General features: G+C 39.6%; 1 protein-coding gene across 2 annotated transcripts in view; it reads left to right on the forward strand.

The window, feature by feature from the left end:
• The window catches only part of STK4 (serine/threonine kinase 4), a 94,811-nt gene that overhangs the window by 50,618 nt on the left and 16,983 nt on the right, over positions 1-27,210 (forward strand). For both annotated transcript variants that reach the window (XM_067708242.1, XM_067708241.1), the window contains exon 10: positions 4,764-4,921. In XM_067708242.1, coding sequence (XP_067564343.1) covers positions 4,764-4,921 — 158 coding nt within the window. The remainder of the gene's footprint in view (positions 1-4,763; positions 4,922-27,210) is intronic.

Raw genomic sequence — 27,210 nt, forward strand, 5'->3', positions numbered from 1 at the left:
GAATATTAGGTATTTTAACTCCAAAAATATTAGAGATCTTTAAGTGAGTTGCAAAGGGCTATTGTTATCAAATATAGAGGAATTCAAATATGTAGAAAGCAAATGTTCTCATTTTCTCATCTAAACAGTGATAGAAATTAGACAAACAATTATACTCTAGCTTAAGAGATGTTTCTTTGATCTTTATGACATAGTTTAGATTTAGACCATGGAAATGTTATTGTTAGTGTTTCATCTCCAGTTTAAAGACTTGAATTTCTAAAATCCACCTGTATTGCAACTGAAGGGAATTACTGAGGCATCATAGAAGTATATTGTACCAATTATACAATTTTTATTGTTGGATATGATTTTTTTTTAAATTATGTCTTTATGGTTTTTGTAACAGTTCCACAAAAGAACCTATTTTAAATTATCTGTTATTTCTCTCCAGAAGTTACCATTTTTATTGATGAACACATTTCAGTCATTTCTTTGTGCATTTATAGAGAAGGCTGTGTAAACAGACATGAAATGACAGAAGTAATGAGGAGAGATTGATGCATGATATATACAACTTACCCTCAAATATTGTGTGTATCTTCAAAAAAAGGAGATATTCTGTTTTGTGTGTATTTCCTAAGAAAGAGGATAAAGTTGTTCCTTGGTATAGGTGGGGGATTGTTTCCAGGACCCACCACGGGTACCAGAATCCACAGATGCTTGCAGATGCTCAAGTCCCTTATATGAAGCAGCATAGTATTTGCATATAACCTTCCCATATCTTCCTGTATACTTTAAATCATCTCTAGATTACTTATAATACCTAATACAATGTAAATGTTATGTAAATAGTTGTAAATATAATATAACTGACATGTAAATAGTTGCTGGCTTGGAGCAAATTCTAGTTTTGCTTTTTGGAACTTTCTGGATTTTTTTTTTTTTTTAATATTTTCGAGTCCTGGTTGGTTGAATCCACAGATGCAGAACCTGCAGATACAGAGTCAACTGTACCCTCTTTTATTACCACAATACAGTTGTCAGGTGGTGATTTTTCTAAAGAAGAGCTTTTCCCTTCTCTCCTAACCCCCTTCACTTTTAGATTATTACTCTGAGCTCATGGACTCTTTTTATTCAGTGTTTTTGTTTTGTTTTGTTTTGTTTTTGATGCTCAGTGTCCCAGAATTTACCGGTGGGAGCCTCTCAAGGTGGCTTCTGTGTCCTATTGATATGTCCGCGTCAGTTTGTGAGTACTTGTTTTTTTTGGCACAAAAAGATATTCCAGGCTCGCTTTGTACTTTTCCTGCCCTAGACCTGGAATCAGCTATTTCTCTTAAGAAGGCTTAGCTCCTTGTGGTGGGGAATGGTATTTGGAAACCAAAATCTGAGTGCTCATTGCTAATGGGGTAGCCATCGCTTCAAGACCTTTTAATAAAAAAAGCTCAGCAAAAATTTTTTTAATAAATCATGAGTTCATGTTGATACCTCGGTTTAAATTCAACACACCAGCATTTTTTGTACCTTCTTCAGTTTCATATTTTGATAATTAAATATTGCCAGATCCCCTTCATAGGGCTTGTACTACTTTGCATCCAAATTCAGCAACGTATGAGAGTGCCTGTGTTGCCACATCCTTACCAGCAGATGGGGTGTTATCAAGCTTTTGACTTTTGCCAAATTGAAATGTAAGAAATCGCATCTCCAAGTAATTTTGATTTGAATTTCTCTCATGAGTGAACCTACACGTTTTTTTCATGTTTAAGGACTAATTGGGTATCTTTGTGTGTATACTATCTTTAGCCCATGTTTCTACCTTTTTTTGGGTCTTCTTTTCCTTAATTTTTGGAATTCTTTATATATTTGGGAGCTTATCTTCCTAAGATATAAAGAACTCTAAAATTTATTTTTAAAAGAAAATTTTTTTGAAACCTTTATGGTTACTTGTTGCCAATATTCGAGTTCGTCATTTGTCTTTCATCTTGGCTTATAGTGAATGTGTGCTTAATTTTTATTTTTTAATTTATTTTATTTTTGGCCGTGCGTCAGATCTTAGTTGCAGCAGATGGGATCTTCGTTGAGGCATGCATGATCTTCCGTTGCGGGGTGCAGGCTCTTCCTTGTGGTGCGTGGGCTTCTCTCTAATTGTGGCACACAGGCTTAGTTGCCCTGCGGCATGTGGGATCTTAGTTCCCCGACCACGGTTCGAACCCGTGTCCCCTGCATTGGAAGGTGGATTCTTAACCACTGGACCACCAGGGAAGTCCCTATTTGTGCTTATTAATTTTTAAAAATCTGTGATATTTCCTTCACACAAAGAAAACATCCTTTTTGTTTTTTTAATTGCATCTGGGTTTTTGTCATGGTATGTTAAAAAGCCTTTTTCCTCATTCAGGTTTTAAACACATTGCATTCACACATGTTTTCTTCTAGTACTTATGGTTTCCATTTTTACAGTTAGAGCTCTTATCCATTTGGAGTTTTCCTGGTTGAAGGTATGAGGTGTGGATACAATTTAATCTTTTTTCAAACAGCTATCCAGTTGTTTGGATATCCATTTGGGCTTTCTGCTTTGTTTCTAGACTTTCTATTCTCTTCAGCTGGTCTGAACCTAGTATCTGGTCCGGATTTGTTTTATGGCTGCACCGTGTGGCATCTTAGTTCCCCAACCAGGGATCGAATCCACACCCCCTGCATTGGGAGCGTGAAGTCTTAACCACTGGACTGCCAGGGAAGTCGCAGAATATTTTGTATAAAAGTACACTGCATACTGCGTATTTCAGCCATCTATAGCACTGTCACAGCTGCTCGGCTCAGGAGGCCCTCTAAACGCCCCTTCTGATGTGTAGGATTATGGGTAGGTTTGCTACAGAGTTGTCTCCAAGCCAGCCTTCTCCTCTGGTGGTCCCAGAGGAAGGCACTGATCAAAAGGACTTTCCATCCGAACTTGTCAGGAAATTCAAAACACCCCCATTTTTACAAGTTTTGTTGCATTTCCTTCAGAACTGTATTATGAAATAATACCTTAAATTTAATTTTAAAAGTAAACAAAATAAGCGTGAAAAGCACTTAACATCGTACCTAGAACAGACAAAACAAAACAGACATTCAGCACATAATTGTTGACTGGTCCTAGCACATATTGTGTTTGATCCCTAATAAATGAGGGGGCAACAGTGAAGTAAGCTATTGGCAGCATCTGGAAGTGGGCAAATCTGAGATTGGCTGCTGTTGAACTTGGCAGTGGTGATGGTGAGTAAGATGACAAATATCTGAGAGGCAGTCAGGGCGCTGGCTCGAAACTGGGACTAGGCAGATGTCAAGAGATAAGACTGCCTGGAACAAGGGTTCTTGGAGAGGAAATACTTGCTGTTCTTTATCTCCTGGACCATTACCCATTCACTTCTTAAGGCTCTGAACCTTCTGGTCCTTTTTTCTGGTTCCTGGGGGAAAAGGCAGTATAAATCCACATGTTCATGCAAAGTACTGAAAAAAAAACTTCTGTACTTCCCAGTATAAGACTGCCGTGAAGTAGGTGCATTCAGCTAACTAGGTTTTTAAGTCATGCCAGGTAAAGTTATTCTTTCGGTGATTGTTACTAGTTCTAACTAGTAACTGCTGTATTCTGCTCTCATATGGTAACTGCTGTTACATAACTACTGATTCTGCTCTGCTATATAGCTACCCTGCTATGTGACTGCTAACCTAAGCCCTCTACCAGTCTTCCCTGACCACCCATCTTGCAAGATTTCTTCATCTCCTGGGCACATGTAACTCTTACAATCAGTTCTATCTATTTAATATTTATCCTATACTGTCTTCTTTTTAAAAATATTTAAAAGAATTAAATAAAATCACCTATATTCCTACTATCAGAGACAAATCCTGTTAACATTTTGGTATATTTTTTTCTAGTCTTTTTTTTTTCTCTTATGTGTGTGGTTTTACAGAGTTGAGATTGTACTGTATATATAATATCTTATTTTTTTCTCCTTTATCATATTTAAAAGTTATATAGGGCTTCCCTGGTGGCGCAGTGGTTGAGAGTCCGCCTGCCGATGCAGGGGATGCAGGTTCGTGCCCCGGTCCGGGAAGATTCCACATGCCACAGAGCGGCTGGGCCCGTGAGCCATGGCCGCTGAGCCTGCGCGCCATGGCCGCTGAGCCTGCGCCTCTGGAGCCTGTGCTACGCAACGGGAGAGGCCACAACAGTGAAAGGCCCACACACCGCCAAAAAAAAAAAAAAAAAAAAAAGTTATATAATATTTCATGGAGTGGGTTGTGATTTACTTAGATTTTCTTTTTCATGCCTATTTTTCTCATTATTCAAATTAGATTATGATTTTGCCAAGGGAAATCAATCACTATGATATCATCCCCCCTTCCTGACTCTAATTCCTGTAGAGCATATTATATATGTAAATGATTAATAAATATTTTGGCTTGCTTCTCAGTTTTCGGTCTAAATGTTATAGGAACTCTTTGCTATAGGGGATCCAAAAAGTATTACTTGTAGCTGATGTAGAGTTATTGCATCACTAAGTCTTCCCATTTAGAAAAAGGGACCCTGGGGGGGGGCTATAATCCTCTGAAATTCTATGAAAAGTATTTTGAGTGAGCATTTGTGCTTTTTCCTATAGTTTTCACTAGAATCTTGAAGGACTCTTTATCTAACAAAAAGCCACTGATTCCATGACCTTAGCCCATCTGGAGACAGATCCATTTACTAAACTTATCTGAAATCTGAGATACTGTATTTCATCTTTGTTTTTCTTGGTTTTCAGGAAGGGATGAGACCATGCAGCCTGCAAGACCATCTTTCCTTGAATACTTTGAACAAAAAGAAAAGGAAAATCAAATCAACAGCTTTGGCAAGAGTGTCCCTGGCCCACTGAAGAACTCTTCAGATTGGAAAGTTCCACAGGATGGAGACTATGAGTTCGTAAGTAGACTTGGAAGCAGATGGTCATGTCTGCGGGGGAAAGTTGTTTGAAATATCACACATCCAATTCTGTCATTTCACTGAAAGTGCAAAGTGCTTGAGCATTTTATTGTGCAGCTCACAGCTCCTCTAAACGCGCCTGGCGGCAGCTCCTGGGCTAACAGCCTCAGGAGTCTGAGACAACATTTTGACTGACATTTGAGCTGTTCCGAGGGCCCCCAATTAATTAGTGGCATCTTTTTTGGTTTAGTAATTATTTATTCACTTGCCATTTTTCCTTTTATTGAGTTTGAATTTGTTAATGGTAAAAGAAATATTTAGTCATCCAGTGAAGATGCACTGTCTTTACTAGTTTATCTGGGATTGTGATTTTATATTTAAGAATTAGACTGGAGGGCAGTTAGCGCTATTTTGTAGTGTCTTTGTTGTTTGGCTAACCGTTATCCTAATTTCAGTCTCTCTGAGAGGATTATTCTGGATTTTGTCCGAGGCTGGATATTACATAATTCCAAAGTTTCATAGGAAAAACAGGGTGTGTATTTCCTCTTTCTGCTGTGGAACATTTCTCCCTCAACAACGGACACTTGTTAATGTTCACAGAGATTTAATGTGTAGAGGCAGTAAAAAAAAAAAATGTGCAAAAAAAAAAAAGCTAAGGAGTCTGCATTCCTTTTCTAGAAAAGGATTTTCTCTTTAGGAGTATTGAATTTTTACACTCTTAAATTCTGTCATAATTCTGTTGTTTATAAGAACTTAGTTTGCACATTAGATTTGGATTTGGGGAGGCTCTCTAGTCCTGGCTTTCTCCTATCCTACTGACCGGTCTAGAGGAAATGATGTCATTCTTCCATAACATAGTTTCTGCTTTTGTTGAGTAACAGGAATGTCATAGTTTATACAACTAAACTGGTTCTTTTGAGGACCAGAATAATTCACCTGAGGTTATTTAACCGATTGGTCCCTGAACCCATGTTAGGACCCAGGTTCATTCGTTTTATCATCTGTTTGTTCACTCATTTATTTATTAGCTCTTTGAGTGCCAGTATGTGCTTGACACTCTTCTAGGGATACAGTAGTGAACAGAACAGTCAAAAACTTATCCCTCTTGGAGGTTTCATTTTAGAAGAAGGAAAATAAGGAAGTAAAATGTTTAGTGTGTCAGATAGTGGTAAGTGTTGTAGCAAGTTTGAAGCAGGAAAAGGAGATTGGTGGGGAAGGGAAGGAGAGGGAGAGGGAGGGAGTGTGTGTGTGTGTAAATTTGTAGCAATTTAAAATAATGAGTTAAGGAAGTTCTCATTGGTAAGAAGATGAGAGAGTGAACTTCGTGACTACCCAGAGAAAGAGCTTTCCAGGCAGCTGGAATAGCAAATGTAAAGGTCCTGAGGCAGGAAACATGCTTAGTGTGTTTGCAGAACAGTGAAGTGAATAGTATGTTTGGAATGGCATCAAGGGGATGTGTTGTAGCAGGAAATGAGATCAGAGATGTAATGGGGAGTCAGACAACGTTAGGGCTTTTGTGTAATAATAAGGACTTTAGTTTTTAGTCTGAGTGAAATGGAAAGTTACTGGCAAGATGTGACTTGATCCTACTTATATTTTGAAAACATTGTATTGGTTGCTATATTAATGCACTACAGGAAGACTAGATTTTGTGAACACAGGTGTAGTGTTGTTACCTACTATATAGAAGAGGCCAAATATGGGGCACGTCTGCTGCGATTCCTCTCTTCTAGGTCTTTGGCATTCATATTTTCCACTGAGTCAGGATCCACCTTCAGAATCCTTCTTAACACAGTGTTCCAGGCTGACACTGTTAATCAGAGTAGACTCAGAGATTTGAATCTTCATGTTTGCAATTCCATGTTGCCTCTGGAGTTGTCGTGGACATCTTTGTAAGGACTGATTTTCTCAGTTTAGTGAGTCTTTAGGTAAAGATGAAACAACTTCTGGGTACCAAATCACATCACCATTGTGATAGAATGCTTAAGAATCCTCAAATCTGTATTCCCAGGTCTAGTTAATGATCCTGAGATTCCAGTCACTTTAAGCTAATCATTAATTTGGGATCAGCAGTTCCAGTGTTTGAAGAATTCACTTCTCTCTGCCATAGCCTTCCCATACTAAGATCATTGCCAGAGAACTTATTTTGATAGGCATGCTACTTATGCAAAGGGGCTTTAGTAGGTCTTTAGAGAGAGAGCTTTTTATCTGGGAAGGAGATGACTGTTGGAGGCAGTGGGCCCATGAGCACAGTGACTAGGTTAGCACATTGCCCAACCTGTATTATTCCTGGCTGGTGCAGGAGAAAGGTCCTGAGACTTATCAGAGGTTATAAACTAGCATCATCCAGCCCACACACCGTTTTTGTGTGTCCTCCACAGTGTTTAAAAGTTTTAAATTAGTTGCCTATGTTTAAAAATTGAGAGCTTCTACACGAAATGTCGGAACTCCAGCTGATTTTGAAAGCTTGGAAGAGCTGACCGTAAAAGACCTGCATTTTTGGTTGATGGCTGTCTGGAGCTGAGTAGCAGCTGCCTCTTCGGGTCTGACCTCTCTAGTTCTCCTCAAGATCTGATCGACTTCACTCACTTGCATTAAGTATCTAACCTGTCTGGCATTTTTAGGACATTTGATCTGGGGACTCGTGTTCTAAATCATTTGGATTTGTATATGTCCACAGTGTGTCTGAGCCAACCCATCCTGACATATGAAATTTTATTCTAATTTTACCTTGAAAATTACAGGAGAATTTATTTTAAAATTCTCTTTTAAGAGAATTTCAGGATAAACAATGAAAGACAGTTGAGGTGGAGTATATATGAGCTACTACACCAAAAAGTTCCAAAGAGCAGATGAAAACTATTTTTAATGCCTTGATATTCTTGCTGTATCACCTTCATCCCAAATCAAGCATTTACAATAATAGTCTCAAAGAGTGTTTCCCAAAGTGTGATTCCCAGGCCAGCAGTGTCAGCATTACCTGGAAACCTGTTGGAAATGGTTTCTCAGGCCACACCCGAGACACACTAAATCAGAATCTCTGGAGACAGTGCCCAGTAATCTGTGTTTTAACCTACCTTATGCATGATCCTAACCTGCTAAATTCACATAAATTTCTTCTTTCTTTCCTGTTAGGTACTATAGAAATTCTAAAATCACATGTATTCATATTTTATTAACATTGCATGACTTTAAAATTTCCTTTTTACTCCCCTTTTGAGTCTCCTGTACTCTTATTGGAGGTACCAAAGCAGTACCTAAAATCAGGAAAATGTACATTTGAAAGTGACATCTGGCATAGAAGGAACCAGTTTGTTGAGTGAACAAAGTGTTCTGAGTAACCTCACTAAGCTTGAAGAAGGATGTGTGTCAGACTAGCCGTCCTGTTCCCCCCAACCGTCTCTTAGAGACTTTCTGATTTCCCAGCGGGCAGTATTTAGTTATAAAGAAGATACTCTCTTTCTTCCTGTGAAGGCAATTGCTATTTTGAAATGAAACTTTTTGCCCAAAATGGCAAATGGGAAGTAACTAAATCATCAACAGTGGCAGAACTTGATACTGACAAAAAACTTCATATTTTCATCTGAAACTGAATTCTTGTTGCATTTCTAAAATTGAATTGCCTTATTTGCCAAATTGAAAAAGCAACAAAGATTTCCTTTAATTTTTGAGGCATATTAAAGTGTAAATAAAAAGTGCTTGCAAATGCAATATTCTCTCCAATTAGTATTTCATAGTCTATAAACAGATGCATTTTTGGAAATGAATGTTGCTTTTATGAGAATTCAAACCCTCCCATTTTGCCATCGTAAAGCCACAAAAAGCTGTCAACTTAAACCCACTTTGGCTCATAGATCTTCCAAAAACACACTGTAATATTTTCGTCTAAGAAGGCTTAGTACCAAGAGGGTGAACAAGACAGACAAGACCCAGGCTCTCCTGGAGTTGACTGTGGTGAGGGAAACAGACCTTAAGTCAGGTAATATACCAGTTCAGGTAATAGTGGCTATTTAAAAAAAAAAGCACAGTAAGAGATAGTGTGAGAGAAGGCCTTGCAGAGAGATGGGACATTCAGCAAGACCTGAATAAAGAGGGGAAGCCAGGCATGGGAAGGGGGAGGGAAGAAGTACAAAGTCTGAAGCAGGACACGGTGAGTGTATGTAAGGAGCAGAATGACACACAGGGTAGCAGTCCATCATAAACACATCAGTAATCCCAATACACACGAGTGCATTAAAATCACTGCACTCGTGAATGTGGAGACTGGATAAAATAACTCTGGATAAAAATAACAGCCAAAATTCAGCGAAATACTGTTTATAAGAGATATAGCTAAAAGAAAATATCACCAAAAAGTTTAAAACAGAGGAATGGAAAAAGATACGGTAGGCAAATATTCCTAAAAGAAAGTCGGTGAAACAATATTAATATCAGATGAGATAGAATCCAAGACAAAGGAACATTACCTGGGAAAGGGGCATATTTTAAGTTGCTAAAAGGTGTGCTTGATCCAGAGGACAAAAGTCATGAACCTATACAAAGCATATATATTTATCCCAAACCAATAGAAATACAAGGAGCAACGAGAAAACTGCAGTCATAGTTGATGGCTTACATATTCTTCTCTCAAAATTTGACATTTCTGTTAGATAAAAAACCAAAACTAACACAATGAACACGGTTGATAAAACAGAAAATAGGAACACTTTTCAAATATTCGTGAAAATTTTAAAACATATATGGAATATTCACAAAATTTGACTATGTTTTAAAGTGCTTGAAAAAAATCTCAGTACAGAAGTCATCCAGGCCACATTCACCAACTATAATAAATAAAATTGGAAATTAACAAGAATAAAGTAGCCAAAGCCACTTTATTACACTTGGAAATGTAAAAGTATATTTCTGAATAATTCTTGTTTTAAAGATAAAATCAAAACAGAAATTATAAAATGTTGAGAAATGAATTATAAGAACCGCACAAAATCCAGATCACTGTCATTTAAACCTGTGGGATGAAGCAAAAACGGTATTCATAGGAAGATTCATAGCCTTAATTGTATTTTCTTTTTAGAATACAAGGAAGATTGTAAATAAGACAAAAATAAAGATAAAAGCAGAATTTAATGAAATAGAAAACAAACAAAATTTGGGTCAGTAAAACCAAAAGTTGGTTCTTTGAAAGGAACCGACATTTGGCAGAATTGATCAAATTAAAAAGGAAGAAGATACCCTAAACTATAGTAGAGGAAAGGGGAGAGAATGTTACTAGAGATAGAACAATGTAAGAATGGGAAGAGAATATTATTGTTTAAAATTTTATATCATTATATTTGAGAACCTAGATAACTAGATGTTTAAACATTATACCATAGTTAGTTCCTATATGGAAGTGTAATTGCGTAAAAATATCCAAGATACTTTTGAAAAAGAAGACAATGAGGTTGGATTTATATGTACAACACCACAATAACAAAAGCATTGCGATATTGCCAGAAGAAAACACAGATCAATGGTAAGAGGATAGAGCTGAGAAAAATACCTGTGTATATTATAGGAATTTATTATATAATAATGATAAAATGCAGAATAATGCAAGCTGTGTGATACCATTTGTGTAAATTTTTAAAAAGCTGCAAACCATGCTACATATTTCTGTTACGTACACATGCAACTGTATAGATAAAAAAGATAGGATATAAAACTACTTGATAGGGCTTCCCTGGTGGCGCAGTGGTTGAGAGTCCGCCTGCCGATGCAGGGGACACGGGTACGTGCCCCGGTCCGGGAAGATCCCACATGCCGCGGAGCGGCTGGGCCCGTGAGCCATGGCCGCTGAGCCTGCGCGTCCGGAGCCTGTGCTCCGCAGCGGGAGAGGCCACGACAGTGACAGGCCCGCGGACCGCAAAAAAAAAAAAAAAAAAAAAAACTACTTGATAAGAATCACTGCCTTTGAGGAGAAGAACTTCAGTTTTAACTGTTTTTAAAGTGGGAATGTATTACAATATTAACATATTACTCACTTAAATTAAAAAAAATAGAGTGAGATATGTTTTTTTTAAATTCTATCAATACTTAGATTTCCCTGGTTTTAGTCTAAATGGAATTAGCCAGAGCTTCTGCAGACCTAGATGAACCACAGTACTTTTCAATCTTACTAATTTTGCAAGGATTGCTGATTATCAGCTCTTGGTATATTAGGTTTTGGAGCAAGTTCCCTATTTATTCAAATAAAGTTGTCTCCAGATTTCTTATGACTTATTCTTTAAAAAGAGTTGGTAATAGCTGGCCCCCACTTACTACTTCAACCTCTGGACACTGAAGTCCTCTTTGTGTGAACAGCCAAGACTGTAAGATCCTTGACGGCTGGGATTTTTACTCATCTCTGTATTCCTAACACCTTGCAATTGCCTAGCTTATTGTTAGTACATACTTTTCAGTTAAACTCAGAGGCAGTCTCTGGATTAATTCAACATATTTAGTCACGACCCTGAGAAAGTACATAGCGTAGCAGAAAAGACAATCAAATAATTTTGATACCTTGTGCTAATAATAGCTTACATTTATTGAGAACTTACTTTGTGCCAGGCATTGGTGTAAGATTCTTTAAGTATATTAGCTCAGTCCTTATAACCATCCCAGGAGGTAGGCAATATTCTTGCCATTTTATGGATGAGAACACTGAGTCTTAAAGGGAGTAAGTACTTGAATAAAGTTATACAGATAGTAAATGGCACAGCAGGGATTTGGCTCTAGAGCCTAGACTCTTAACCACCTACACTTTATGGCCTCTCTCTAGGCTATTCTGGTAAATTCTGTCCATAAAGTACATATAAAAACGTGTAGTAGGAGCCCAGAAGAGAGAGCAAGAACTTCAGTACAAAGAACCCCAGGGGAGGCATCAAGAAGTCTCATTTGAAGTGTATTTTGGGTTTTTTTGTTCGTTTTTTGTTTTTTAAAATTTAATTAATTAATTTTTGGCTGCGTTGGGTCTTCGTTGCTGCGTGGGGGCTACTCTTGGTTAAAGTGCAGGGGCTTCTCATTGCGGTGGCTTCTTTTGTTGTGGAGCATGGGCTTTAGGCGTGCAGGCTACAGTAGTTGTGGCTCACGGGCTCTAGAGCGCAGGCTCAGTAGTTGTGGCACATGGGCTTAGTTGCTCCGCAGCATGTGGGGTCTTCCTGGACCAGGGCTCAAACCCGTGTTCTCAACCACTGCGCCACCAGGGAAGCCCTTGAAGTGTGTTTTGAAAGATGAATAGGAATTCTCGAGCTAGAGAAGGAGGGAAAGGACATTGTAAGCACAGAGACAGAGAGAGGGAAGTGTGTGTGTGGAGGCATTAAGGGGTGTGGAATGGCCAGGAAGTCCTAAGTAATGGTGTTTGGAATGTAGGGGCGTGGGTGTGCGAGGAAGGGGGGAGGGGGCGATGGTGAGCCCTTCAGGTGAAGTAAATTAGTGCCCAGTGTGCCCTTATTTTGGGGGGGGATATATTTAGTACACTTTTAGATTTTTCCTTGATGTATCAGAGAAATTAAAAATAGAATCCTAATGCAGCACAAAGAGCTAAGCTAACATCCCCCTGAAGTTGTGTGATAATGGGTCCATCAGGATATAAAACCACCAAACTGTTAACTCAAAATTAATTTGATAAAAGTAACAGAACCTGAACAAGATTGATTGTTTGGGTTGCGTGGATAGTTACAAGCCATTCAGATGGCTTTTTGTGGTAGGGAAGGATAAACTTTAGCACTGAGTTTTTCCCTGGAGGGAAAAAGCCTATGATTTTATGAGACTTTATCGTAACCATTCTTTCCTAGATCAGGGCTCCAAACAAGATTTATTTGGGGGCTTCCCTGGTGGCGCGGTGGTTGAGAGTCCGCCTGCCGTTGCATGGGACATGGGTTCGTGCCCCCGTCCAGGAAGATCCCACATGCAGCGGAGCGGCTGGGCCCGTGAGCCATGGCCGCTGAGCCTGCGCGTCCGGAGCCTGTGCTCCGCAACGGGAGAGGCCACAGCAGTGAGAGGCCCGCGTACCGCAAAAAAAAAAAAGGATTTATTTGGGTTTTTATTATGAAGCTTTACTGAATTGTCAGGGCATAATCAATTACTCATTTTTTATTAGATGACACTTTTTGCTTTTGGCTGTACACTTTAGAAAGTAGACATTTGGTGGGAGATGAGAATTATTGCTACCTTATTTATAATTTAAACTCACGATTGATATGGTGGCAGAAACGTTTTATTTACTCATGTTTACATTACTACTCTTAAGGGTGCATCTTATGCTTTCAGGGAACCCAAGTATCTACAACTTGAAACTTTATCTGCCGTTTTGTAGAAACAAAAGAAACACTTCCCAAACGTCTGTCTTTTATTGTCCATTTATTTCAAGATGAGTTTTAAAAACGCACATCCTTAAATATCCCAGCCTCCACTAGTAAGATAGAATGTAATGAATTCCCATCACTCGGCTATAGCAATCATCAACTCGTGGCTATTTTTATTTTATCTAATCCTCCTCTGCCGCTGTTCACCACTCCTACCACATGGTTATTCTGAAGCAAATCCCAGGCATATTTCATTTTAAATATTTCCATACATACCTATAAAAGAGTAAAGATCCCTTTACAAAAACATAACCACAATACCATCATCATACCTTTAAAAATTAAGAATAATAATTCTTTAATCCCATAAAATACCTTGTCGATGTTCAGTTTTCCCCAGTCATCTCATGCTATTTTCTCATTTGCTTTCTGATTTTAGATATTGCTTTTTATTGTTTCTCTTTATAATTATACAAACTAATTCGTTCCAAAGGCAAACTACAAAACAAAGTTATTCAGATTTGGCTTCTGTCCCTATTCCCTCTGCTTTGTTTCCTCCTTTTTTGTTGTTTCATTTTGGTTATATGTATACAGTCATCCCTCAGCATCCGTGGGGCATTGGTTCCAGGAGCTGCAACACATGGCAAAATCGGAGGATGCTGAAGTCCCATAGTTGGCCCTCTATGCCTGTGAGTTCTGCATCTGTGGATTCAGCCAACTGTGGATGATCCGTGGAGGGCCAACTGTATACAAATACATGTGTGTTTGTACTCCCGTTCATAGGTAAGAAGTGTGCTGTACACACTTTAATCTGCCTTTCTGTTTTCACTTAACTGTATGTCCTAGGAATCACTCCACAGCAGTATATAGGGATATTCATTACTTTTTTTCCTGATGCTTAGTATTCTGTTGTGAAGATGTACAGTAGTTTATTCAGCCAGTCCTCTGTTGATAGACAAGCAGGTTGTTTGTAGTGGTTTTAAGGTTGATCACTTCATAAACCTATTCATAAACAGAGATTGAAACTTTTTATAATTGCTACCTTTGTTTTTTAACGTAGCTGTAGCCTTTCAGTTTTGAGAAGCAAGTTACATACTTTAAGTCTCTGTAGCTTTTTTTTTTTCTTTTTTGTAGTTATGTTGTCTTTTGTTTCACTAGCAATGAGTAGATTGATTCAGTGGTATCCCTGTGCTACAATCTGGTGCTGGCTATATAAACTAACTAGGCTCTGATTTAGTCATAAACCCTGTGTCACAGGAGTGTGCGTAATCATATCCCCGCAAACATTGTTAGATGCTCCAGGTATGCAAATGTTGCCAGGTTGGTATTAAGAACCAAAAGAATCCCTGGAGGCCTGGGATTCCTAATTGCTGTAATCAGAACCTGAAATTGCTTAAGTTTGAATCTCATTACAACTGAAGCCAGATTTGGGTCAGTTACTTTAATTTTGCTAAATTTGAAGTCAGAAAAGAAAAAGAAAAACAACTCTAAGTTTAGTATTATTTACTCATCATCAATCAGAAGCTTCCAAACATTTTGAAATGTAAATTAGTTATTAATCTAGAAAGCAGAGTTTTCCATTTTCAGTTGAGGTGAGTGTAAATTATTTTTCTTACTGCCCAATCCACAGCCATGACATTGAATTGTTGTCTCATTTACCTAGACCTATCTTTTTTCACTCTTCTTCCTTTGAGCTGTCAGATTCTTTCTTCTTCGCTTCCCCTCCCTTTTTTTTTCTCACACGGACTCTCGGCAGGTCAGTAATCTATATTCCTGGGACATGAAATGTTGAGAAGACAGGGAAAAGGTTTATGCCAGTTTTCTCACCCCCATCCAAAGGCAGGATCTCTATTAGAGTTTTGAAAGTAGTATTTGCTTTTGTAGCCTAGTACCTCTGAAAGAAAAATGATGATGTAGGACTCTTTTCATTCCTTGAGATGTAGTACTTATATCATTTCCCTCCCCAAATGTCACCATATTTACTTAAAAATCCGATGCTTCATCACTCAAGCGAAATACAGCAGAATTGAGCATCTTTTGTCTTTGATGACATGTTCACTCCAAGCACCAATAATTCTGAATGGAACGCGTGTCTCTTTTTCTTTCTTCATCTCACTATTGGAGTTCGATGCTGATGTTACTGAGATTTTGAGCTGCCAGTGTAAGGAAGAAGAGGTATTGAGAAGATGATTCAGTGAGGAGAAGGCTGATTGATGGTAATTTACTGTATTGTAAAGGCACAACTCATTGGGTGTATTGATTGTTCTCTACGTCCAAGTTTTTGTAAAGGAAAATATGAGATTTCACATTTATTTAGAGGGTCTTATAAGGTTGTAGTCGGGTCTATTTCTAAGGAAATATATTATGCCTGTGTGTACTAAGTGACTACTGTTTTGGTTGAGGTGGTGTGTATGCCTGGGTAGTTTAGATCACTACAGTCAGACTGTTAGGTTTCTCATCCTGACTTTACCATTTATTGAGTACTTAAGGGCCAGTTTCTTCTCCCTGTGCCTCAGTTTCCTCACTGTAAAATGGAGAAAATACTGCTACCTATAGGATAGATTTTGTGTGTGAGTGAGAATTAAGTGTGGTAATGCATATAAAATGCCTTCAACATAATAGGCATTTCATAAACGTTAACTTCCCCTCCCTTCTCCCTTCCTTTCCTGAAGCACCGTCGATGAAGTAAATTTCAGTAACCTAAACCCCTTTCCCCACTGATTTGCCGTTGACTTTCATTATAAAACCAGAGGTACATTCCCAAAGAAAACTTGCTCCCAAAGAGGCTGATTTAAAACTGCTCTAAAAGAGAGGAATCAGAACTATTACAGCTGGAAATTGATTACCCAAAGTGGTCATGGGTATCATTTTTAGAACTTCTCAATGCTTTCTTTTTTTTATTATTTTATTTATTTATTTATTTTACATCTTTATTGGAGTATAATTGCTTTACAGTGTTGTGTTAGTTTCTGCTGTATAACAAAGTGAATCAGCTATACGTATACATATATCCCCATATCCCCTCCCTCTTGCATCTCCCTCCTACCCTCCCTATCCCACCCCTCTAGGTGGTCACACAGCACCGAGCTGATCTCAGTGCTTTCTTGCTTTCCCTTACTTCTCTGTTCCATATGGCTTTCCTTTGTACCCACCCCCCATTTCATAAACTATTAACATTACTGATATTTTTCAAATCACACTGACTACTTCCACTGCAGCACACACTTTTCACCAATAGATGCCACCCTCTCACTTCTTGTGTGCCCAGCTTCCTGGGTAGAATGATTTCCTTGTGATACAGAGAGGTTGCCAGCTGTGTAAAATTAATGATAACATTCCTTCATCAACCTGAAAGTTGGACGTTGCTTGAAAATAGGTGTACCTTGTAACTTAGACCAGTAGAATGAACATCAGATTATGTCAGAAGAGGGTTGAACGGCCCTGGCTTTAGCTGGGAGCTGGGATGAGTGACTTTTCTCTTTCAGGTTTGTGTTTCAGGTTTGCGGTATGTAAAAATCAAGCATAATTCCGACTGTCCTGCTTTTCCTCCATGGTTAGAGGAAGGATCAAATGAAACGTCAGTTGGGGTTATTTGAACCAAGTTTATTTTTAGAACGATGATAGAATTCTGTTAGCCGAGGATTGTAAAGCTGTTTATGTTTGCTTTTGGTTCATTGTGTATTAGTATTGTGGCTTATTTTATTATTATTTTACTTTTTATTTTACCTTTGTAAAAAAAAGAATTAGATCTTTGAACAAGAACCGATAATCCAGAGACAAAGCCAAAGGAGCCGTTAAGCCCGTTAAGCCCAGACTCCTGGAATGCGTCTGTTTGCTGATGACAGTAATGCCATCACATTAGGTTAATACAGCATTTAATATAGTTAAAGGTGCATTCGTATTTTCCTCTTTAACTTGGTGATTCGTACAGTGTACCTGTGAGAGGGGCAAGAGGAGGGTCTTATCCCATTTATAGTTTGAGGATCTGAAATCCAGACATAAAAAAAAGGCAACTTTCCTCCTTTAATGCCAGAATCAAGTCTAGAACCCAAATCCCCAGGTTGCTTCCTGTCTCTGTTAACTCTTGGGTATTTTCTCACAGGAAAAACAAAACAAACTGTGCGCTCCAGTGACATACTAGATACTTATTTAACTTTACAAAGCAGGTGAAAGAATCTTCTTTCAGAAAATACGTGACGGGGGTTCTCGTGACCAGGAAGAATGGTTTCAGGTTTATCGAGTCTTAATGGGAATTTTGTAATAGTAAGAGAGTACTTCTTATTGACCCAGATGGTTTTTTTCATGCTTATTCAGAACACGGTGTAGATTGACAGGCTTTGCGTTTCATCAGTTATTTACATAAGTAATTCCCCTTGTCGGAACAATGTCATTTTTACCTTCTTTTGATGTTCTTTATTATTTACTTTGTAACCGTGGGTTTTACAGTAGTTGTGATGTTGTTCAGGAAAAGTCATGCTCACTATAAAAAGGCATTATTATTTTAGGAACACTTTGAGTTTTGACCAAATATGACCTCTGTGAAAACAAAGGTATCAATTGTAGAGGAGTCTTAATGGCTACAGCAAACACTTGATATGCCCTCTGGTGATATCTCTGTCACAAGGTGCCTATCGGTCTCATTCAGGCACTTATTCCCGAAATTTTCCCCCCTCATACCCTGTTATCTATTCAATATTAGCTTTTCTGTAAATTTACTCTTCTTACCTTAGTGGTAGACATTGAATATTTTTAGTAATCTTTTTTATTAATTTTTTTAAAAAAATTTATACAATTTTTAAAGGTTCTACTTCATTTACAGTTATTAAAATATTGGCTGTATGCCCTGTGTTTTACAATACATCCTTGTAGCCTGTCTTACACCCAGATGGTTTGTACCTCCCACTCCAGTAATCTTCATGTTGCTTGCTCGTTATCTTGTCTTCTTTTCCCTCCCACCTTCTGTATTTATTTTATTATTATTATTTGTGTGTGTGTGATAAGAACTCTTTATTAACGTAAGAGCGACCCTACTGGCAAATTTTTACGTATATACAATACAGGATTGTTTGCTGTAAGCACCGTGCAGCATGGTAGATCTCTAAGACTTATTCATCTTGTATCCCTGAACTTGGTACCCTCTGACCAATACCTCCCCATTTCCCCATTTGTCTTATTTTAAATTTTACTGGCAGGGACACTTGCTCTTTTCAAGTTGTAGAATTTGAGAAGAACTGATGAAAATAGCAGTTACTGGGTGCTAACCGTGTGTTGGGTTCCTGCAGAAGTCTTGTCCCGTTTGCCTCTCACAGCATCCTGGCGCAGAAGCTCCCACTCGTTGACAGAGAGGCTCAGAGACTCTGACTTATGGGTACCCGCCCGCCCATCCCCCCACGGCACGTGATTCATGGGTGACGAAGCTAGGCTTTCGATTTAAGTTTTCTGATGGTCAAGACCATAGTTTTTCTCAGAATAACACACTTCTGTGGTGAGAAGTGTCACACACGTGCTGATGGTGAGTGATCATCTGATTCAGGTCCTGAATTGTCTTTCCCTGAGGGGCCCAGCACTTGGCAAATCGCCGTGGTACACAGGTACTCAGAATGTGTCATCTGATTACGTTGTTCGAACCCATTGTGCCTTCTCTGACAACCTTTCCAAATCTCTTCATATTTTCTTCCTGTGATATCCATTCATCCGTGTGTATAGGAGCATGTTAATCACCTTGTAAAATTGTTAGATGTGAAATTTAAGTTTTGTTCCCCTTCTGTAGTACGTGTTAGTAGAAAACATTGATTGGAACAGCAGTGTGGGGAATCCCCTAGATCAGAGTTGGATGAAGAATGCAAAGCATCTAGCAAAGTGCCTGGCATTCCTGCTCTATAATTAATATGTTGGTTCCTTTCAGAGCGAGAGCTTGGATATCATTAAAGAGAGCAGTGGGCTGGTAATCAGATCTCGGTTCTGATAGTAACTAGCTTTGTGTCCTTACGCAAGCCACCTAATCTTTCTGGGGCTCTCGTTTTTTCATCTACTAAGTAAAAGTGAGATGAAAAAGTCTTCAAGAGCCCTCAAGTTCTCTCAGCCTTTGTTCACTAATCTTTAAAATGGAAACAATGCATACCTGTCAGAGGGTTTATTTGAGCTGGAAAGAGATAGCCTGTGTAAAGCACATAAAAGATGCTCAGTGTATGGAATTTTTTTTTTCCTCTGTCCTTTTACAATGTGGGGAGGTGCTCTGGACACCCTGGAGACCAAAATGAGCACAGGAGGCAGGATAACATGCTGACCGAGAGCCAGACACACCTGGATTCAGTCCTGGCTTCACTGTTTAGGGGATCTTTAACTCTAGGCCAGTCCCTTAACCTAGAATGAAGATACTAATCATACTTACCTCGGGCTTATTGAGAAGATTAAATTAGAAAAGGCTTTTAAAGTGTTTAACAGAGTGCCTGACCCATAGTAGGCATTTGGTAAATTTTGTATTCGTGTGTAAGACTTAGGTGGGAGAGATGAACTACCAGGGCAAAAGAGTTAAAATTGACGAGGTAGGTCGCCCCAGACAAGAGAGGCAGGAGGCAAGCCCAAAGCTCCTTTCACAGCTCTGTCGAGGGCCCTGCTGCTGTGGCTCCCCCCTCCTAGTTAAGTGGTGTTTGCTTCAAAGTATTTATTTAACACCTGAAATGAGCTTAATTCTGTTGAGGCTTTCTTGTTCATGGGGTTTAAATATCAAACTTACTGATTCCTACAGACGTTGTGTGTTTTCTCTAATGAGATTTCTCCCCTTCTGTGCCTACCTGGGAGCTGTAGGACCTGGAAAGTCCTCACATCGGTGTTCTTTTTCAAAACAGTTTTGATCCGGATGGGCGTGCTTGTTGGTATAAAATAGCTCGTGTGTGTGTGTGTGTGTGTGTGTGTGTGTGTGTGTGTGTGTGTGTGTGTGTGTGAGAAAGAGAGAGAGAGAAAGAGAAAATGAGATGAGAAAGACGCAAGACAGACCAATAGAGAGCCATTATCTGGGAGCCATCACCTGTCCAGTGCTCCTGCCTGTATAGCTGAATTTGCATTGCACACATCGGATTAGAGGGTGGCCAGCTGCTGGAAGAAGAGCAAACTCGTATCTACTTTTTTTTTTTTTTTGCGGTACGCGGGCCTCTCACTGTTGTGGCCTCTCCCGTTGCGGAGCACAGGCTCCGGACGCACAGGCTCAGTGGCCATGGCTCATGGGCCCAGCCGCTCTGCGGCATGTGGGATCCTCCCGGACAGGGGCACGAACCCGTGTCCCCTGCATCAGCCGGCAAATATGGATGTATCCCTTTAAAAAATCTTATCTATATTCCTTTTTTTAAAACTAGACTTTTTATTTTGAGATAACTGTAGATTCACATGTAGTTGTAAGAAATAATACAGAGAGATCCTGTGTACTCTATACCCAGTTGCCCCATTGGTAACATCTTGCAAAATCATAGCATAGTTTCACAACCAGGATATTGACATTCATCCGTCAAGAGTGAAAGAACAGTTCCATCACCACAAGGATTCCTCCTGTTGGCTTTTATAGGTACACCCTCCCACCCCATTTCCTAACACGTGGCAACGACAAATCTGTTCTCCACTTGGTGTATCTGAGAGTTTAAAAAATCTTGGGGGAGCAGTGTCTAAAATGAAGTAAATCGAGGAATTGGTTGTCTTCTCCCAAGTGTTATTATTCCCAGATACGGCAGGACCAAGCATAAAGTTGTTTTCGCTGGGAAGAAATGTTCCATTCCAGATTCAGATGGACATTTTCTACTTTTGACATGCTGCTGAGACTGTAATTATAAACTACAACCATTCTAGGATGGATTTAAACCAGTTCCTGGGATGAATTAAGACCTTGTGATAAAATACCATATATCATCTGTCACATTATCTGTGGCAACCCTTCTCTGTGCCAGATTGGTTAATGAGGGCAACAGCTGCCCAGAAGTTTATTGCTGAAGGAATGCTTAACCGTGGTACTGTGAGCTCAGCACTTTACACGAGAATTTTCAGAAATCGCGCTTGAGTTCCCGGAATTTGATCAGTTTTACGTACAGTTATATAGAAGGTATGTGATTTGGAGGAGTTTGCCTTCTTTCATTCGCACGACCTCTCCTCCCATCTCAGTTTTTTTCTTGTGGAAAATGAAAATCCCATGGGATAAGCCTTATTCCCTGACTACTGGCCTTCCACCCATCCGTGCCTTCCTCTTCTCCTGGCTACCTTCTGTTCCTGGGCCTGTTCAACGAGGCGGAATGACCGTAGCCTCAAGGAAACGTGTAGACTAGATGACCTTAAAGGTTTTGTCTTATCCTGGGAGCCAGTGATGCTGCATCAATGAACTCTTGTAGCTCCTCCAGTGTGACGGGTAGGTGAGCATCCCGCATTCACAGCGAGGGGAGAGACCAGGCTGTAGTATGTACAGTATGTAGTATCCCCGTGGCCGTGGATTACACATCTAACCCTGAGGGGCCATGGGGACTGGGGAAAGGAGAGCCAGTTTGGCTGTGGCACACATAATTTTTACAATTTGAATTACCGAAAAGGGTCTGAGCTCTCCAGTTCACCACGGACTGCACCACTTCCTGTTTCCCTGTATCAAAACTGGCCCATTGAGCTCATTTACCTTGCCTGTGCTGGCCCCTAAAAACAGCTGCGTTTATGACCTCTGATTTAAGCAATCCCCAAATCGTGGACCTTTAGGTGGCTTCCGGCTTTTTAATATTAAACATTGTTTTAATGAACCACCTTTGCACAATACATATGTCCTTAGAGTTAATCCCTGCAAGAACACTTGGGTCAAACTTTGGGTCAAATTTAAGACTGTGATACCGATGGTCAAATCCCCCTGTCGTTTTGGTGTCTGAATTGTCAGTTTGTGTTATTTATCTAATTATCCTTGGAATTCTTATTTTCCTATTGATTTCAAAGAGTTCTTCATATATCAAGTGAGATTATGAACCTTTAAAGATATTTTCCCAGTTTTTAAAAACTTTATATAACGTGTCTAACTGTCCAGGTAGTTTTAGTTTTATGTGTTTTGATTTAGCAGCTTTTCCTATGGTTTCTGGAACTTAATGCCATGTTTAGAAGTTTTTCAGATCCCAACATTATAAAAATATTAACCCTTACTTTCTTTTAGAATGTTTCTTTTTTTTTCATTTTCATTATTTATCCTCTCTGGAATGTGTCTTGGTGTAAAGAGTAAGGTTGCAATCCAGCTTCATCTTTTTCTAAACAGTTAGCCAATTTTACCTCCAACCAATGATTTTTAATATACCTGGTGAATTTGGAATCACCAAATCTCGAAGGCTTCTAATATTTAAAAGTGACTTGTTTTTACAGGTAGCAAGTTTCCACTTCAAACTTTGAGTTTAAATATTTTTCTGCTTTTACAACCTCTGGAAAGGAGCTGTGAACAGAACACCAGATTGGTTTTGGCATTAACTTTAAAGCATCTCAAATAGGCTGATTCTACAGAATTTGATCCAAAGCATTTCTATGCCTTGATGCTTTTTTTGCCAAGCAAAATTGATTATTTCTGACCAAAAGGCCTTCAGTGCTGGACTGAAAAAGGAGTCAGGGGTCCTCTTAGGCTGGTTGCAGGTTATATAATTTGGCATCAAGTACAGTGCTTTTTCTTTTTCTCCTAAGTTTCTTTCTATAGCCTCCAATGGTCAGTGATCCTTGTTGCCGGGGACTTTATATCTGGGGGGCAAATTCAGACCCTCTCTAAGTCCTAGTAATTATAACTTTAAAATGCTTTTATTTTTTTCTTGGAAGTCTGATGAATAGGTATCTGAGGTCTTTCTTTGACAGTGATTCCCAGCTTTCTCTTGTATTGTAGAATTTAGCTGTGGGTTGAATTTGTTGTGATGGTATATTTTCACCTGCAATGATGATTCACTCTTTCACATCGGTTCTCTTTATAGCTTTAATTAGAAATGCTTTTAGTTCTTGTAGTTTGAAACTTACTTGAGTATCTTAGTGTCTTGGCAGGTTCCTCCTTTGTAGTCATAGTCTCCTAAATTATGATAGTGTCTTTTAAAGATTTTATCATCGATGCTTGTTTTTAGGTTCACCTTGCAGGCAAAAAGGCAGATTCTGCTGCTGTGGTCGAAAGACGGTGTAGGTCTGGGTTAAAACCACCAGTCTTAGAGAAGAAAATTTCTTCTACTGTTCCTCCACCCCCAGCAATAATCACAGTTCACATTTTAAAGTATTTGTTTCCATATTCCTTATACTTAAATTGTTGTACACAGCTGAGATCATTCTGTATATATAATATGGCATCTTGATTTTTTTTTCACTTAACATATCAGACATTTTCTCATATCATTAGAAACACCTATAAAATTATCATTCTGATGGTTACGTAATAGTCCGTCACATCATGTTATTATTATTATTATTATTTTTTGCTGCATTGGGTCTTTGTTGCTGCGTGCGGGCTTTCTCTAGTTATGGTGAGCAGGGGCTACTCTTCGTTGCGGTGCGCGGGCTTCTCAACTGCTGTGGCTTCTCTTGTTGCGGAGCAAGGGCTCTAGGTGCATGGGCTTCAGTAGTTGTGGCATGTGGGCTCAGTAGTTGTGGCTCGCAGGCTCTAGAGCACAGGCTCAGTAGTTGTGGCGCATGGGCTTAGTTGCTCTGCAGCATGTGGGATCTTCCTGGACCAGGGCTGGAACCTGTGTCCCCTGCATTGGCAGGCAGATTCTTAACCACTGTGCTACCAGGGAAGCCCCACATCATGTTATTTTGATTGACTTCCTCATTCTCCTTTTATTTGGTGTTTGGTATTGGGAGCTTTTTTGGTTGGAGCGAGGTTGCTCTGAGATCATTCACACTTACTAAGCCAGGCTTTCTCTTCTTGTCAGTGAGAGGTTTAGGAGTTGAGGCTTTGTGTTTGCTTTTTTTGTTTTGTTTTTTCATTAACTTTATTTTTTTTTACTCTTTTTATGTATAATTTTATTTATTTTTAATTTTTAAATTTTTTTAACATCCTTATTGGAGTATAATTGCTTTACAATGGTGTGTTAGTTTCTGCTTTATAACAAATTGAATCATCTATACATATACATATATCCCCATATCTCCTCCCTCTTGCGTCTCCCTCCCACACTCCCTATCCCACCCCTCTAGGTGGACACAAAGCACCAAGCTGATCTCCTATGTGCTATGTGGCTGCTTCCCACTAGCTAGCTGGGACATATATACAGTACCAAATGTGTTTGCTTTGTTGTTGGTATTTTGTCTGTGGAGTGTGTGAATGAAGCCAGGATTTTAAACCTCAGATGCTACTCTCTCTGTCTCTGGCCACCATCTTTCCATCCTGGACTAACTCCATGCTTGTTTACTTGTTAACCTTTCTTTGATGAGTTTCTTTTCATAATCCTGTGCTGGAAGAAAGGTGAATGGAGACCATGATTAGTACTCTGGTCTCCGATGCTGCAGTGCCTTGTGAGTACCCAGGAGCCAGCCAGGATAAACACCAGTTGCACATTAATGGTCTTTACTAGGGTAACCACGCCGAGTGGTTCCTGGTGAGAAGACTGTCCTAAATTGTTCCTGACAAGGTATACTGTTTTTGTTTCAGATTTCTTATTTTTCCTGTAAAGCCGGGCTTTGAGGCTGAATTAATTTGTACTTGGGAATATAATGAGATCTTGTACTTTTACTGTCAGAAAACCAGCCAAGAATATCAGTCAGAAAAAGAAATATGTATCCAGAATTGCCAGGGCAACCTGCTGTTTAGATATGCTTTCTGAGAAACCACATGGCAGATGAATGTCGTCTTTGTCCCGAGCCACAGCAGCCTTGTTCTGCTGGGGAATCGAGCAGCCAAGGGAGGCTTGGATTTTAACTCAGTTACTGAAATGACACCAAGAACAAGGCTTTAGTGCCGCAGCGCGTGACCCCAGAGGGTTGTTTAGAGCAATATCAGCCTGTGTGAGCTTGACACTGGTTTTCATTGCCTTTGTTTGGTTCTGAGGCAACCTGATCTGTGGCTGCTTGGCTCCTTCTTTCAAGTACATTCTTCGTGGCCAGTTACTCTCTGTTTTTACAGTGTAGGACGGTTTTTAGTTCAACCACATGGTGAGCCAGAGAACAGAGTCCATACCATGGGTTTTGTGAATTTGGGTAGCAGCAGTGTGAATAGGAGTAAGAAATAATTTAGATCTGGATGACTTAGAACAGAAGAGCAGAGGGACTTCCTTGGTGGTCTAGTGGTTAAGACTCCACACTCCCAATGCAGGGGGCCTGGGTTTGATCCCTGGTCAGGGAACTAGATCCCACATGCCGCGACTAGAGAGCCCGTGTGCCACAACTAAGACCCGGTGCAGCCAAATAAATAAATAAACATTAAAAAAAAAAAGAACAGATGAGCAGAAACGGATCCTAACACCTGCAAGCAGTATCTTGACAACTCAGGTCCTAGGAAGGGCTGTCCCGAGGTCACTTCCACTTGGCTTCACTGAAAGCACAGGTAACAAATGGCCTATGTCTTGAATTCCTAGAAGCCATCGCCTCTCTCAATAAGCTCTCGTGGCATTGTGTCAGTCAGAGTGCTGGGCTTTCAGAATGGACAGGGGCCTTAAAGGGCGTGTGTTCTAGTCCTGCTACGTCTCCAACAAGAGACATCGTCCAGCGTTTTCTTGACCACTTCTGGTCATCTCTGAGAAGGGGGGATTCCACAGCTGGGAAATAGTACATACCGCTGCTTTCAAAGGTCTGCCTGAAGATACTTTGTTTTCTGATTTCAGCCAAAATTTGTCCTTAGGGATCTTCTACCCTCATGTTTATTTTGATTATTCCTCACAGAAACTTTCCAGGAGGTTAGTTGGGATTATCTAGCTTTTCCATTTCACAGACGGAGACAGAGTACATTATCCTGCAGACCTCAAATTCTCCATCTAAAGAATCAGGTTAACAATTAGAGCTGTAAGAGTTAATGAAGATCAAATGAGATAATACACAAAAAGTACTCGATGTAGTGACCTGCTAATAGTGAGTAATAAATGTTGGGTTGGTTTTTTTTGCGGTACGCGGGCCTCTCACTGCTGTGGCCTCTCCCGTTGCGGAGCACAGGCTCCGGACGCGCAGGCTCAGTGGCCATGGCTCACGGGCCCAGCCGCTCCGCGGCATGTGGGATCTTCCTGGACCGGGGCACAAACCTGTGTCCCCTGCATCAGCAGGCGGACTCTCAACCACTGAGCCACCAAGGAAGCCCAATACATGTTTTTAAAATGCTGGCTTATATTATCGTAATTGTAACTATAATCATTATACAACAAGTTCCTTAAATCCTACCCTCTCACCAAGGCAACCCCGGGGGGGCTTCTGCTTATCCTTCTGTCCTACCTTTCTGTATGCTTTCTTGATTTACCAGGAATAGCATTGTTAGTATTATAAGAAGGTGGGATTAGTATTATAACAATGGTTCTGGCCCCCGGAGATTTCCCTTCTTCTACAGGAGGAAGCTTCAGGAGTTGTATCAGTAGTCTGCCTTGTTGGGAGAACTGGAAATTGAGTTAACTTTTCTTTTTCCTGCTTATGGGGAAGCAACTTTGCTCAGGAATATCATGGTTATCTCTGTGTTCAAAGATTGCTTCATCCTCTGTGTCTCTATTAGTTAAGTATACATTTTTTCCTTTATCCTTGTGGTCCAGATTTCTTAGTCCATCGTCTTTTTGGTTTTCTTCCACGTAAATCTAGGGCTTTTCCCCCCCTAGAAATCTTGATTGCATATAAGTTTTTAAATTTTTTGGCATCAAGTTTTGGATTTTAAAATTTGTAGAATATGTAGTTCCAGCTTGGTTTCATTCCTAGTGTTTGTTTCTTGTTTTTTTTTTTCTTTATCAAATTTATCAGAAGTTTTCTGGGCTTTTTTGTTTTGTTTTGTTTAGTCATTTGAAAGATTCAGCTTTTGGTTTTATTGATCCTTGCCAT

Source organism: Pseudorca crassidens, chromosome 15 (genome assembly GCF_039906515.1).
Source record: "Pseudorca crassidens isolate mPseCra1 chromosome 15, mPseCra1.hap1, whole genome shotgun sequence".
NCBI lineage: Eukaryota > Metazoa > Chordata > Mammalia > Artiodactyla > Delphinidae > Pseudorca > Pseudorca crassidens.